The sequence below is a fragment of the Schistocerca gregaria genome, chromosome 9 (genome assembly GCF_023897955.1).
Source record: "Schistocerca gregaria isolate iqSchGreg1 chromosome 9, iqSchGreg1.2, whole genome shotgun sequence".
NCBI classification, from domain to species: Eukaryota; Metazoa; Arthropoda; class Insecta; order Orthoptera; family Acrididae; genus Schistocerca; species Schistocerca gregaria.
Window position 1 is genome coordinate 173348867 of NC_064928.1, and position 15452 is coordinate 173364318.

At 41.3% G+C, this 15452-nt stretch overlaps 1 protein-coding gene across 2 annotated transcripts in view; it reads left to right on the plus strand.

Moving 5' to 3' along the window:
• The window catches only part of LOC126292018 (facilitated trehalose transporter Tret1-2 homolog), a 184839-nt gene extending 169600 nt beyond the window's left edge, over positions 1 to 15239 (plus strand). For both annotated transcript variants that reach the window (XM_049985810.1, XM_049985811.1), the window contains exon 10: positions 11280 to 15239. In XM_049985810.1, the coding sequence (XP_049841767.1) occupies positions 11280 to 11636 (357 nt within the window). In that variant the 3' untranslated portion in view covers positions 11637 to 15239. The remainder of the gene's footprint in view (positions 1 to 11279) is intronic.
• Positions 15240 to 15452: the final 213 nt, after the last annotated feature.

Sequence of the window (15452 nt, forward strand, 5' to 3'; positions counted from 1 at the left end):
AAGCTAGATTAAGGAAGGGCAAACCTACGTTTCTAGCATTTGTAGACTTAGAGAAAGCTTTTGACAATGTTGACTGGAATACTCTTTCAAATTCTGAAGGTGGCAGGGGTAAAATACAGGGAGCGAAAGGCTATTTACAATCTGTATAGAAACCAGATGGCAGTTATAAGAGTCGAGGGACATGAAAGGGAAGCAGTGGTTGGGAAGGGAGTGAGAGATGGCTGTAGTCTATCCCCGATGTTATTCAATCTGTATATTGAGCAAGCAGTGAAGGAAACAAAAGAAAAATTCGGAGTAGGTATTAAAATCCATGGAGAAGAAATAAAAACTTTGAGGTTCGCCGATGACATCGTAATTCTGTCAGAGACAGCAAAGGACTTGGAAGAGCAGTTGAACGGAATGGATGGTGTCTTGAAAGGAGGATATAAGATGAACATCAACAAAAGCAAAACGAGGATAATGGAATGTAGTCGAATTACGTCAGGTGATGCTGAGGGAATTAGATTAGGAAATGAGACACTTAAAGTAGTAAAGGAGTTTTGCTATTTGGGGAGCAAAATGACTGATGATGGTCGAAGTAGAGAGGATATAAAATGTAGACTGGCAATGGCAAGGAAATCGTTTCTGAAGAAGAGAAATTTGTTAACATCGAGTATAGATTTAAGTGTCAGAAAGTCATTTCTGAAAGTATTTGTATGGAGTGTAGCCATGTATTGAAGTGAAAGATGGACGATAAATAGTTTAGACAAGAAGAGAATAGAAGCTTTCGAAATGTGGTGCTACAGAAGAACGCTGAAGATTAGATGGGTAGATCACATAACTAATGAGGAAGTATTGAATAGGATTGGGGAAAAGAGAAGTTTGTGGCACAACTTGACCAGAAGAAGAGATCGGTTGGTAGGACATGTTTTGAGGCATCAAGAGATTACCAATTTAGTATTGGAGGGCAGCGTAAAGGGTAAAAATCGTAGAGGGAGACCAAGAGATGACTACACTAAGCAGATTCAGAAGGATGTGGGTTGCAGTGGATTCTGGGAGATGAAGAAGCTTTCACAGGATAGAGTAGCATGGAGAGCTGCATCAAACCAGTCTCAGGACTGAAGACCACAACAACAACAGGGTGTTACAAAAATGTACGGAAAAACTTTCAGGAAACATTCCTCGCACACAAAGAAAGAAAATATGTTATGTGAACATGGGTCCTGAAACGCTTAATTTCCATCTTACAGCTCATTTTATTACTTCTCTTCAAATCACATTCATCATGGAATTCGAAACACACAGCAACAGAACGTACCAGCGTGACTTCAAACAATTTGTTACAGGAAATGTTCAAAATGTCCTCCGTTATCGAGGATACATGGATCCACCCTCCGTCGCATGGAATCCCTGATGCGCTGATGCAGCCCTGGAGAATGGCGTATTGTATCACAGCCGTCCACAATACGAGCACGAAGACTCTCTACAATTGGTACCGGGGTTGCGTAGACAAGAGCTTTCACATGCCATCGTAAATGAAAGTCAAGAGGGTTGAGGTCAGGAGAGCGTGGAGGCCATGGAATTGGTCCGCCTCCACTAATCCATCGGTCACCGAATCTGATGTTGAGAAGCGTACGAACACTTCGACTGAAATGTGCAGGAGCTCCATCGTGCATGAACCACATGTTGTGTCGTACTTGTAAAGAGACATGATCTAGCAGCACAGGTAGAGTATCCCGTATGTAATCATGATAACGTCTCCATTGAGCGTACATACTGACGAAACTAAAATGAATTCTAACATGGAAATTAAGCGTTTCCGGACACATGTCCACATAACATCTTTTCTTTATTTGTGTGTGAGGAATGTTTCCTGAAAGTTTGGCCGTACCTTTTTCAAAACCCTGTATAAATGACCTTGTGGATAACATCGGAACTTCACTGAGGCTTTTTGCGGATGATGCTGTGGTATATCGAGATGTTATAACAATTGAAAATTGTACTGAACTGCACGAGGATTTGCAACGAATTGACGCACGGTGCAGGGAATGGCAATTGAATCTCAATGTGGACAAGTGTAATGTACTGCGAATACATAGAAAGATCCTTTATCATTTAGCTACAATGTAGCAGGTCAGCAACTAGAAACAGTTTATTACATAAATTATCTGGGTGTAGGCATTAGGAGTGATTTAAAATGGAATGACCAAATAACATTAATCGTCGGTAAAGCAGATGCCACACTGAGATTCATTGGAAGAATCCTAAGGAAATTGAGTCCGGGAACAAAGGAAGTAGGTTGCAGTACACTTGCTCACCCACTGCTTGAATACTGCCCACTGGTGTGAGATCCGTACCAGATAGGGTTGATAGGAGAGATAGAGAAGATCCAACGGAGAGCAGTGCACTTCGTTACAGGATCATTTAGTAATCACGAAAGCGTTACGGAGATGATAGATAAACTCCAGTGGAAGACTCTGCAAGAGAGACGCTTGGTGACTCGGTACGGGCTTTCGTTAAAGTTACGAGAACATACTTTCACCAAAGACTCAAGCAGTATATTGCTCTCTCCTACGTATATCTCGCGAAGACACCATGAGGATAAAGTCAGAGAGATTAGAGCCCACACAGGCATACCGATAATCTTTCTTTCCACGAACAACATGAGACTGAAATAGAAGGGAAATCCGATAGAGAAACTCAAGGTACCCTCCACCACACACCGTCAGGTGGCTTGCGGAGTATGGATGTAGATATTACGTCCCCTGATCAGGCATATGTTTTTTAAATTTCCATACATTTTCCCATTGCTTCGTAATTTCCAGTTTTTCGTACCTTTTCGTGTGCGTAATATTTTCCTTCTTTCTAGTATTTCTAATTTATCTGAGTTATAGATTTTATGCTAGACATTAGCTTGTATATAGACCTTCTGTCTACACTACTGATCTGCAATATCTTATTTTGCTTTTTTAGACAGACGTTTGTTATTGTAAAGGTATTTTCTTATACCACATGCCCTTCCAATTTTATACATCCTTCCTTCCATAGCAGGGTTTTTCAAATCATTTTCTTGGATTATCTTCCCAAGATATATAATTTTTTATATCTGCTTCATGTGGCCAATCTCTGCTTTCAGATATTTCAGTGTATTTTTTATGTTTGTTAAAAAATTGTTTTTTTTTCTGCAGAACTTCTTAAGCCAGTTGTTGTGATCTTTGTTCTAAAAAATTATTTTGTTTTACAGCCAAAGTCACATTTTCAGAAAGTTTAGCAACGTCATCTAAATATATGAGACAGGTCATTCCAATATTTTTGTTTACTCTTCCCAACCTCATTGATGAAATCAAATCCATTCAGTTTTTCATTCCAATTCTCGCGGTTTTTTTCTAGACTGCAGTTAAAAAGAATGTATTTATGGCCATCATTTCGCCATACAGGTTTGTTTATGTCGAAAGGCTAAGTTATTTCTCCAATACATTTTGTTTTAGATGCAATGTCTCTAAGTGTTTCATGAATTAGATTTGCTAATTTGACTTTACATCATATGCTCGGATTATTTTATCTACAGTTTCTTTGTGTACAGAAACAAAGTTTTTTTTTTAAATCGACAACTATTATTACAGTGTTCTTTGAACTCAGTACTCCGTGGCATATGGTAGACTTCTGGTGCATTATTTACTCAGAACATGATCTGCCCTTCCCTAAACCACCTTCATAATCAAGTAAATTACTGTCTAGTGTTTTTTATCCTGTTTAGTAGAATCTTGGAAAATATTTTACATGCTACTTGTAGCAAAGAAATTCTTATCTAGTTCTAACGTCTTGTTTATTAAAACTTCCTGGCAGATTAAAACTGTGTGCCCGACCGAGACTCGAACTCAGGACCTTTGCCTTTCGCGGGCAAGTGCTCTACCAACTGAGCTACCGAAGCACGACTCACGCCCGGTACTCACAGCTTTACTTCTGCCAGTATCCGTCTCCTACCTTCCAAACTTTACAGAAGCTCTTCTGCGAAACATGCAGAACTAGCACTCCTGAAAGAAAGGATACTGTGGAGACATGGCTTAGCCACAGCCTGGGGGATATTTCCAGAATGAGATTTTCACTCTGCAGCGGAGTGTGCGCTGATATGAAACTTCCTGGCAGATTAAAACTGTGTGCCCGACCGAGACTCGAACTCAGGACCTTTGCCTTTCGCGGGCAAGTGCTCTACCAACTGAGCTACCGAAGCACGACTCACGCCCGGTACTCACAGCTTTACTTCTTGTTTATTGCTTTTCTCAGGTAGTGGATGTCTCAAGGCTACCTTTCACGCACCTGGGATATTTTCTCCTCTAGATTAATTTTAACTCTTTTCTTATTTTTCTTGGAGACCATTTCAAAAGTCTTCTTTTCCAGCTTAATGGTTTTTAAGATTTTAATTACTTCTTCAATTATTATTGTTATTTTAAAATTTAACTTTTAAGATGTTTAGCATCCAATACTGGTTATTAAAATATAGACCGTTTCATACACTTATAAGTGGACCAAAGTCATTGGTATAAGCACTACATTTGGTGTTAATATCGAGTCATCTACCCGTCGTCAAGAGATAGCGGATTTGACTACTAAGGAAAACGTCCTACTTCCTGGGTTCGAACGCGGCTGGTGCTCACATTTTGAATAAAAGTTGTTAGCAATGTCGGCCGAAGAGTTCCGGCTTAAGAAGTCACTGTTGTTTTGTCAACTGCCTTGTCAAACAGGGCGGAGTAGCGGACACAGATTCGTGGCACTCTCTTACGCTTAGGGTGGGAAACAGTCTTAAAAGCGGAGGAACTAGCAACGATCAACGGCATCAGTAGGCAGAAAGCAATGGAAACCACTACATTAAGGACACATACTGTATAACCTCAGGACATGTGGCATGTAATTGTAAAAAGTGTCATGATGAGCTCTCTATTGGCAAAAATCCAGAACTAGGCCCTCTCGAGATAATATCAACAGCAGCGGAAAATGGTATAACGGAAGAAGCATTCTTTATGAAAAGGAAGGTAGGACAGATTCCATATTTCTAGATTCCCTGTAACTTACTGTTTTCCCTATCTGCAGTAAATACTTCCATTTTCAAACAGCCAACTTAAAACATTATACTACAAGGTACATTTTAAATGTTGAGCTTATGATGTATTTCTTGCACACCATGCTGCTGATCGTCTACATTGCAATGTTCTTAAGGTAATTGCTTCCCTTTCCAACAACGTGATTCAACATACGAATCAAAACAAAAAGACACTGTTTGACATAGTGATTAATCTAACGATCCTTCGGATGAAATTTAATAAAATGAGACACTTTGCAAGTTAATGACGAGGTTTATTTTTCATTCCTCCAACATTTTAACGAATCCCAAAATATAAGCACCTAAAGGCATCTGCCGAATCAGTACGTGGCATAAAAATAATTTCATTTCAATAAACCTGAATACATTACATGAATTATGCTAAATTCTTTATATTACAAATTACTCTGTAGTTTTCCATGTCTACATTAGGGTTAGAACTTTTTATGAAGATTGTAATTTTCCGTCTTAAATTGACTATTTCTCATTAGTGTAGTTGTGAGTTTTTTACGTGCATTTTCACACTGATATTGAACTACAACACCCGCTGAGATTTCTGTACCTTTTTTTCGAATAGTGGTATTTGTTTATACGTCTGTTTTCGAAATATTGATCTATTCCTTACACAAAACATAAATTAACATTATTAAACAATGTTCTGTGCATTATTACTATACCGTAATTTGATTACATAGAATATGAAAAATAAGGTTTTAGATTTGAAATCGGACTGTTAAGCTAATTGTGTGGTAATGTTATACATTTTGTTCATACAAAAAATCAGAGAAAATAATGTTTACGTAAAACATCTGCACATATGATTCACTTCATAAATAATCACACTGGACTGTTCATTCATTTCACACACATCAGTTACATCTTATACTACACAGAAGAATTTTTGTGTATGTAATAATATGGTGTGTTTGTGCATGTAGACAATCATATAACTAGCAGAATGCTGTTGTATCGTAGCGAGAGATCACAATCATGATATATGGAGTATGCACATAACTAAACTAAACTTTACCTTCACTTCTCTTAGGGATCCATCAGAACACCGTCATACAAATCCCACTAACCATCAACAATACCTGCAACTAAATAACTGCAACTTTTTCAGACTATTAAGTGTCTCCCATATAGTCTGATCGCCCGTACGTACGTGGCACAGGTACAGTGACGAATAACCCCTTGCCCAGTATGCTAAATTTCACATTGTCGCCTTGACAGATACGCACTATATCCTAAACGTAGTCCACAGAGAGGTTATACGTGCCCGAATCCCCCGACCACCCCCAGGAAGCAGCTGTAAAGGGGGGAAGGAGAGACCATGCTCATCAGACAGCATCATCCTATAACGGAACAACTCAACAACATCCTTCGACTATTTATCATCAGCACTACAAATGAGGAACATTCCACCACAGATCTTCTCATGGCTCCCAAAATAACTCCGTTAGCTGCCTGGTACGGCAACTGCTACAAGTTATTTCAATAATAAAAGTCTTTATTGAAAGAAAAGAATGATTAATTATTAACGCGTTTCACCGTTTTGCGGCAGCATCAGATAATGTAGTATTCTGTAAAAGAGGATTCGTTAAAAAAAATGTGCGGGATAGGCAGATGCAGAAGTAGACGTGCTTTCAAATCTGTACAAACGTAGCGACGTTCGTATGCAAAGCAGTAGTTTTCCCAAAACAGCCTGCGTCTTCACAGCTTACGCAGTACTCTGTCTCAGTGCATCCTTGTGCTAACCTTCTCCCAAGCCTATCCCACATCGGTCATATCCCTGTGGACATCCGAGACGGAAGATCGGTCTGGTATACCCAGCACATCTTACAACAGTCCCGTCACAGGCTTGTCCCACATTATCACTATCACAGACAGGGCTACGTCTGAAAACAGTCATGTATACAGTAGCATCTATTGGTATACATTAATGTAGGGTGTAGCCATCCTTCGCCTTTATAACGGTTTAAAGTCCGCTAGAGGCACTTTCAATGTAGTTTCTGAATGCCTTTGGCGAAATAACTGGCCATTTTTCCTGAAGACCCGAAACCTTAGAAGGTGGTGATGCTGGAGAGAAGATGTAGAGCGAAGTCCACGTTCTAATTCATCATAAATTTGTTTGTCTTCAAGTCGCGACTGTGGGTAGGCCAGTCCATTTTAAGAATAAATAAACAAGAAGCAGTCTTGATTGGTTAACTTTTTTTAATGGTGATCGGTTTCGATCTTTATATCACATCATCTTGGGACCATGAATGTCCGCTGGAGGCGGTGGCGCATGGCAGTCCTGCTGTTTGTGGCTGGTGGTGGTTCCTATACAAGAACTATGTTCTTTAAAATGTTAAACGCATTTTAGGAATGTTATTGTCCACAGAACATTGCCAAACATAAACTGCTTTATGACAGCGTACTTTGTCATGTTGATACAAAGAATCACAGTCTCCGAACTGTTCTTCTACTTCGTATAAAACGCATTGCTGTAAGATTTATTTATATCCTTATTCATTTAGCGTTTCTTAAAGGGGGTAGGACGTCAAATGGGTCGACTTGGGGCAAGAGAGGCATCACAAGACGTTTTAATTTCCACTGCGCGTAATTTTACAGATAAATTCATATTACTTTGTCAACATGACCCGGAAGGATTCAGGATTCGCATTCATAGCAGTAAAAGTTCAAAAACATAAAAAATAATTTTTTTACATATGAAACTTTATCATTTTTTCACTTACTATTGGCTACATTTGTTGCTATAGGTACACTTTTCTTCACAAGTAAGAGAGATTCTTCGATGAATTTTGCACAGCATAGAAACCATACTTACATGTGTGTGACACTCTACAATTTATTTCATTTATGAAAAAATGAATGAACTATTACATTTTAAACTTCATGTTTAGAAAAAACTCAAATTCTATAGTTCATTATCTCAATTTTTACCACAGTTTATAAGAGATTTGGAAATTTCTTGAGTTTTACATTAAGGGATTTGTGTTTAATATTCATAGGTAATATAATATTTTTTTGGATGTTACATGTACCTAAGGACAGAAATTTGTGTTTTGCGGAAAATGGCCGTTAATGTTTCTGCTTGTATTTAGCATTCTTTTACAACTGTCCAGCACCACAACTAGGTTCTTTTTCATTTTCTAAATCAGTTTCATTCATTTCACATTCGTATGATGCACTCTTCTTCATTTTATCACATCCAAAGATGATTTATCTCCTTTCACTACACTCTCTCTGTCTATTGCATACAAAGCTTTGATGCGGTTTACTCCGGGCTTAATTCCCATTATCTCTACAACATATTGTTAGCTTTGCACACCATCATTAGAACATGAAACTGCATCATAAACACCAATACCAAGTGCATTTCTTCCCACAAAAATGGTTTTTGGCAATCTTTCCCCTACACATTGGATAAAACTTTCATTTGGCAGTGGCCGAACGGTTCTTGGCGCTGCAGTCCGGAGCCGTGCTGCTGCTACAGTCGCAGGTTCGAGGTCATCAGTCCCCTAGAACATAGAACTACTTAAACCTAACTAACCTAAGGACATCACACACATCCATGCCCGAGGCAGGATTCGAACCAGCGACCGTAGCAGTCGCGCGTTTCCGGACTGAAGCGCCTAGAAGCGCTCGGCCACCGCGGCCGGCCCAACACTCTTCCCTGCAGAGATTCCTATTGGTACTGTCTACAACGTCATGTACAAAATGAACAGCAAGGCCCCAACACACTTCTCTGGAGAACACCTGAAGTTACTTCTACATCTGTCGAAGACTCTCCATGCAAGATAACATGGTACCTTCTCTCTACCGAGAAATCTTTAGTCAGGTCACAAATTTCCCTTGATACCCTATACTGTCGTACTTTTGACAACAAGCACAGGAGTCGTTCTCAGTCTAATGCTTTCCGGAGATCGAGATATAGTGGATGAACGGCTTTCAGGGTGTCACGTGAGTTGCGTTTCACATGATCGATGTTTTCGGAATCCATGCTTGTTGCCGTGGGGCAGTTCATTCTGTTCGAGATACCTTATCATGTTGGAGGTCGGAACATCTTCCAAGATCCTACAACAAACGGTTGTCAAGGGTATCGGACGCTAGTCTGGTGGATGGTTTCAGCTACCATTCTTGTAGACCAGTAGGAGATCTTAGCACAAAAAATTGCAGTAATTGACTTTTTAGGGTTTTGTACCTCTACTGGTAAAAACTTTTTTCTCAGGAATTGGTAGACGTATGAAGCTGGAATTTATCTCACTAACGTTATGGTCCCTTGGTGCTGTAAAAAATTTAAACCTCTAAGTCACTGCAGTCAAAAGATACGGCCCTTTATGTCACATATTTCGATACCTACTAACTCCCTCGTCAAAATCTATAGGGTATTTCCCTTTGACCTATAAACATAAAACTTGCTAAGAAGGAAGTTTTTACAGCAGAAGCAAAGAAAAAGAAAAAATTCTTTACTGGAAACTGTACCACTGGAAAAATATTCTTTTGACATTTGTTATCCCACTTCAACTTGATATTAAAACGACGGTAATGATGGAAGCCAAAGGAATGAATTAAAATTTTTGCCGAGGCCGCGACTTGAACCCAGGCCTCCTTTCTTGGGAGTCAAGACTGCTAACCACCTTTTTTTTTTTAATTTTCTTATTATTCCACAAAAACAGTAACAAATATGGACAGCTTACAGTGAAATGGCAGATAATTGCAGTCATAAATTACGGCATTCAAAGAATGTGTCTTTAGCATTAGCACACATTTAGCACCTTCACTGTCACCTTCAACTGGTGGCAGATCAGCAGCACATTTTCTGCTTCTGCAGCCGGTTCCTCATCACCATTTCCCAGACCCAAATTAATCATTCAGTAAATCCTTGACGTGTGTTCCTTCCAGGGTAGGTTACGTGGACAGAAGGGCAGTCCCGAACAGCGACATCGCTAAAACCTTCACTGCCTTTTTATTTTTGTCAGTTCTAGCCTTCTAAACGCATCCATAGGGAGTTCGAGATCTTCCTTCATAACAGACACCAAACGTTTGCCGTCATATTCTTGTATTCTGCTGTACTATTGATTTATTTTTCATGTGTGACTAGCAGGTGAGACTAGGGTCGGGAACGTGACACAACCCATCCCCTCTTCACAAGGAATCCAGTTCCTAATCTATACCCATTCCGTTGAAGACAAATCGGAGCACATTACATGCCGTTGCTGCACAGGTAGTAAGTCCAATCCCTCCGCAAAACAAACTTCAGTTAGTATCCAGAATGAGATTTTCACTCTGTAGTGGAGTGTGCGCTGATATAAAACTTCCTGGCGGATTAAAACTGTATGCCGGACAGAGACTCGAACTCGGGACCTTTGCCTTTCGAGGGCAAGTGCTCTACCATCTGAGCTACCCAAGCACGACTCACGCCCCGTCCTAACAGCTTTACTTCTGCCAGTATCTCGTCTCCTACCTTCCAAACTTTACAGAAGCTCTCCTGCGAACCTTGCGGAAATAGCACTCCTGAAAGAAAGGATATTGCGGACACATGGCTTAGCCACAGCCTGGGGGGTGTTTCTAGAATGAGATTTTCACTCTGCAGCGGAGTGTGCGCTGATATGAAAGTTCCTGGCAGATTAAAACTGTGTACCGGACGGAGATTCGAACTCGGGACCTTTGCCTTTTGCGGGCAAGTGCTCTACCAGGAGGGCTTCTGTAAAGTTTGGAAGGTAGGAGACGAGGTACTGGCAGATGTGGAGCTGTGAGGACGGGGCGTGAGTCGTGCTTGGGTGGTTCAGTTGGTAGAGCACTTGCCCGCGAAAGGCAAAGGTCCCGTGTTCGAGTCTCGGTCCGGCACACAGTTCTAATTCAATTAGTATCTTGAGCTATACTACAAAGAAGGAGACTCAGGTCCCGACCGTGGCACACAAGTTTTAATAAACTACTTCGGCTTCCATCATTACCGTAGATGAAGATGAGATTTAAATGTCCCGGGAAAATTTCATTATAAGATCCATGAAATTAAAGCATTCTCAAAAATTTTGGAGTCCCTGGGTCCGATGTTTTGTCGCTATCAATACAGATTACAGGCAAAAATGGCCAGGGTTCTCAGAATGGTTGGATATGTCTTATTCGCAGCCAGCCACATTTTTTTGACTGGACCTGAGCGCAGAGGTGAGTTTTTACGCCTCGTGTGCTGTGACAGGTGGCGGGCCTGCTGAACTGGGTGATGATGTTCACGGTGACGCGCTCCTTCGGGCTGATGCTGTCCCGCGTGGGCGCCGCCGCCTGCTTCGGCGGCTTCCTGGCGTCCTCGCTCACCGCCGCCGCCTTCGTCTTCCTCCTGGTGCCCGAGACGGCGGGCAAGACGCTGCAGGAGATCCAGGCGGACCTGCGCGCCGGCCGCCCCCGCGGCTCCGCTCCCGCGCCGCCCGTCTCCGAGGAGCTGCCGCTGCCGCAGCTGGTCGCCGGCTCCACCTCCGCGGCCTCCAAGGCGGTCGCCGTCGACTTCTTCCCCGCGGGCAGCTTCCGCTTCCTGTCCCCCGGCGAGATACACATCTGACGCTCTGCAGCCCAAACGCGCAGCACGTCTCAGCTACCGCGACTGTGTGATATTCTCGACACCCGCCCTACAAATGTGTACCCACTGTAGGCCGTCAACAATCAAACAAAACTGCTTCAAACACAATAACGGTAGTGTGGTGTGCGTACTGTAAGACCTTTGGTACACACACCATCAGATTATTTGACTTGTCGCTCTAACGAAGTAGGCGAGTGTCAGCAATATGTCTCGTGGTCTTATCGTGAGGTGTTTATCTTCTGCCTTTAGGTCAGACAATAGAAATGCCACTTGCACGCATAGAATAGCAGACAGACGGTGACCAAAACTGACAATATGAAGTTCCTTTGGTCTTGGCACGTTAATCTTATTCTCACATATCTCTGACACTTGACAAAGTGTCTGTACATTTCTCTTCATGGCTATGTACAGGAATATGATAATATTATTAGGCACACACTGAAACTTGACTATAGACTGGTACAGACAAATGCAGACTGCTAAAGACTAATGCAGACTGACTAATCGGAGGTCAGTACACTCGTTATAATATGTCGCGCATTCAGGTACCACTGCGCGAGTGTGATCCGCGATGAGAAAAGGCTCTACTTTAGCAGCGATCTCATTGGCTGCGTTATATACTAATACGAGGATCGGCGGAAGCAGAATTTGGTCTGTCTCTAAGGTAGCGCCATCTCTTAGTGAGGAGACGGACGACCACTGCGCCTGCGCTGTTTTGCTTAGCGGGGCGCGCTCTAGTGAGAAAGTTGTGCACGCGCTGACTACTATGTACATAACAGGTAGCTATATTTGGATTAAAATAATTTTGTAATTGAAATTTCTGTGAGTCGAGTGGTAGGCGCCAGGTGTGGACTAATCGCAGCTCCTCCTCGCGCTCCACGTGTTCACTGGAGCCTTTCTGCAAGCACGAACACCGCTGTCTCGTGGGGCGACACAGGCAGAGACGGCACGATGCCTTGAGCGTGTCAGTCACAACGTTATTTGCTGCATCAGATCGGAGTTAAGACTCGAGCTTTCGAAAATTATCATTATGTACTTTGTCACATGACTGACTGCAGGGTGGGAAGAGGAAGTCGTGGAGTTTAGTTGTCATCTAATCACAGCTGTCCATCGGGCACCACGTGATTGCCGTGTTGCCTATTCTGTAGGTGTTGGCAGGCAACGCAAGGACCGAGAGTAGAGTGTGATTCCATGAGCAAGTGTCATGTTGCATATGACATGGCAATTACGCTCTACACCACAGACATCTGCCAGTCGCAGCTATTGACCATGTGCATTCGGTGTTGAAACTCGGGTTCCGAAGATTAATATCCTCTTCTTCCTCATGAGATGACTATCTGCCAGGAGCGAAGTCTGCTTTCCTTTGTAGTGGCGTTTAAACTTGTCACTGGTTAGGCAATTCTAACTTCTAGTCTGAAGTTGTTTCAATCGAAGTGTAACGAAAGCAGTCGACAAGAACAAAACCTTCAGTGTGTCATTTACATAGAACATATCCCCTGAAATAATACACATATGTGCTATTATCCAGAAGTTTAAGAAATACATTAATTTAAAGTATAATGTAGCACTTGCAGCTTATTTTGCACCATTACCTTCAAAATAGTGCCCACGGAAGGCAATACACTGGCACCAACTTTTCTGCCCCTTTTCAAACGCGCCCAGGTGGTGTTTCTTCATTGGGCTGTTTGGTATCCTTCGCGATTCCGCTTACATCTCCTCCACTGTACCAGTCCTTTGACTCTCTTCATTTTGAGGGAAAGGAAGGAGTCACGAAACGGTACTAATTCTGGCGGGTACGGCGCTTGAGGAAAAAATTTCGTCTTGTTTGGAGTAAAATATTCCAGAATGATGTAGGCTGCATTGGATGGTACGTTATCACGGCGGAGTACTCCGTCGTTCGTAGGACACTTCTGCTGACGTTTCTCGTTATACCCTCCCTCAGACTTGCGAACATCGCTATGGAACTCCTTATTGACAGTCAGGGCAGGAGAGACAAACTCGTTATGAACAATACCGTCTATGTATTTTTAAAATAACTGACCAACAAAGACTTAATGCTACTCTTGCCTTGTCCTCCCACTAGGGCGACTGTTGCTTAATTTCACGATCATGGACAGAAACCCAACTTCCGAGGCTTTGAAAACTATGAAAAGAGACTTTGGGTCATCTTGGAGGAATTACATGACTTCCTTGAGGACTTCAACGCAGTTTTGTTTTTTATCGTCTTGAAGCAGTAGTGTCACAAACTTCGCCGCAATCCATCGCATGTTCAGTTCTTCAGTCAGAATACGTTAAGATTTGCCATCACTTACCCCCAAGGTGTTGCAGCGGTCTCGAACGGTCTAGCGAAAACTGTTGCATAAACGCACTAGATGTTGAAGCAAGATTTTGGACGCAAACCCTGATGTCATACACATAGTTATAGCTGGTACAAGCGCTGAAATAATGTTTAGAAAGTGATTTATCTGATTCAGCATCTTTAAAACAAAGCTCTAAACATGCTGCTGTTTCAGATTAAACATCGAAGAGTCACAGACTCACAGGTAGACGTTAATGGAAATGCGCTCATCGGCAGCTAATCGAACTACGTGACTCACAGCCATTTGCCTCGCCAATTCAACAAGGATTTGTGGGGAGACACCTAACAGTATTTCTTTTCACTTTTGATCGTCTAGGTGCAGAGTTCAAATTTCGGAAACTTTAGATACCACTTCATAGATGTTTCTAAGCACACAGTGAAGGAGATACAGTCTCGAATTCACTGTGTCTTCCACAACACATCCTACGTTTGGCGGAACAGGATTCTGAATTGCAAAAAAGACACCCAGTGTTGGATCAAGTAACGTTTAGTGCTTTTTTTAAGTCAAGATACTACAAGAGAGTCATTTGTGGCTGAACTGTTCTTTATCTCATACCTGAAGAGTCAGTTAAACTCTTCACATCCAGAAACAAGTGTGAAAAAACTATTACATGAGATTTTATGTGAGTTAAAACCATGTATATGAAAAGTGTCGTGACCAAAAAGTGTGACTAATAAAATGAGAATAATGCTGAAGAACATTCCACAGACAGATTGGAGACATTTCAGAATAACTGTAATGGACTAAGTGTGTTATATTGTCGTTCTATTATTATGTGAGAATTAATTGCTCTGTCAAGAATGTAAGAGACATTTCTGTATTTCTGTATTTCCTTGCCCAAATACTGTTTTATGAAGACTAAAATGTGATTTTAAGATTTTATAATAATCTTATCACAATAATGATTTTAGTGCAAAATGTTGCCTACAATAAATATGGGAGGTAATATAGTTTTCCCGAAACAAGCTTTACCATTTTGAAAGAAATTCAGCACTTGATGTAAGTATTGTTCCATTTGTGAATGTTTTATATAAGTGGGACAAGGACAAGCATATATCCATATTAGTTGTTCATGTACTATAAAATTCGAAGTCACCTTAACACTACAGATACCAGTACTTCAAAAAATAACATTTTTCTATAGTTGAGTAAATTTATACTGAAGTATGCAGTTCATTTTTGTTACTGAATTTGTGCTACATTAAAGACATATCATCAGTTTTAACTCCGTCAAAAAAATTAAGTTTCCCGCCATGTACACAGTGAATCTGCCCGAAAATACTCTTCTACTGCCGAAATTCACATCAACACAGTCTTTTTTTCTGTATTTTGTTGTAATTCCATTAACCTTGGTTGTCATTGTCTACATACTAATCTAACAGACAACCACTGGCCTAGCTAAGCAGGTGGAGTATCTGGACTCAAAAAAGACAGGGAG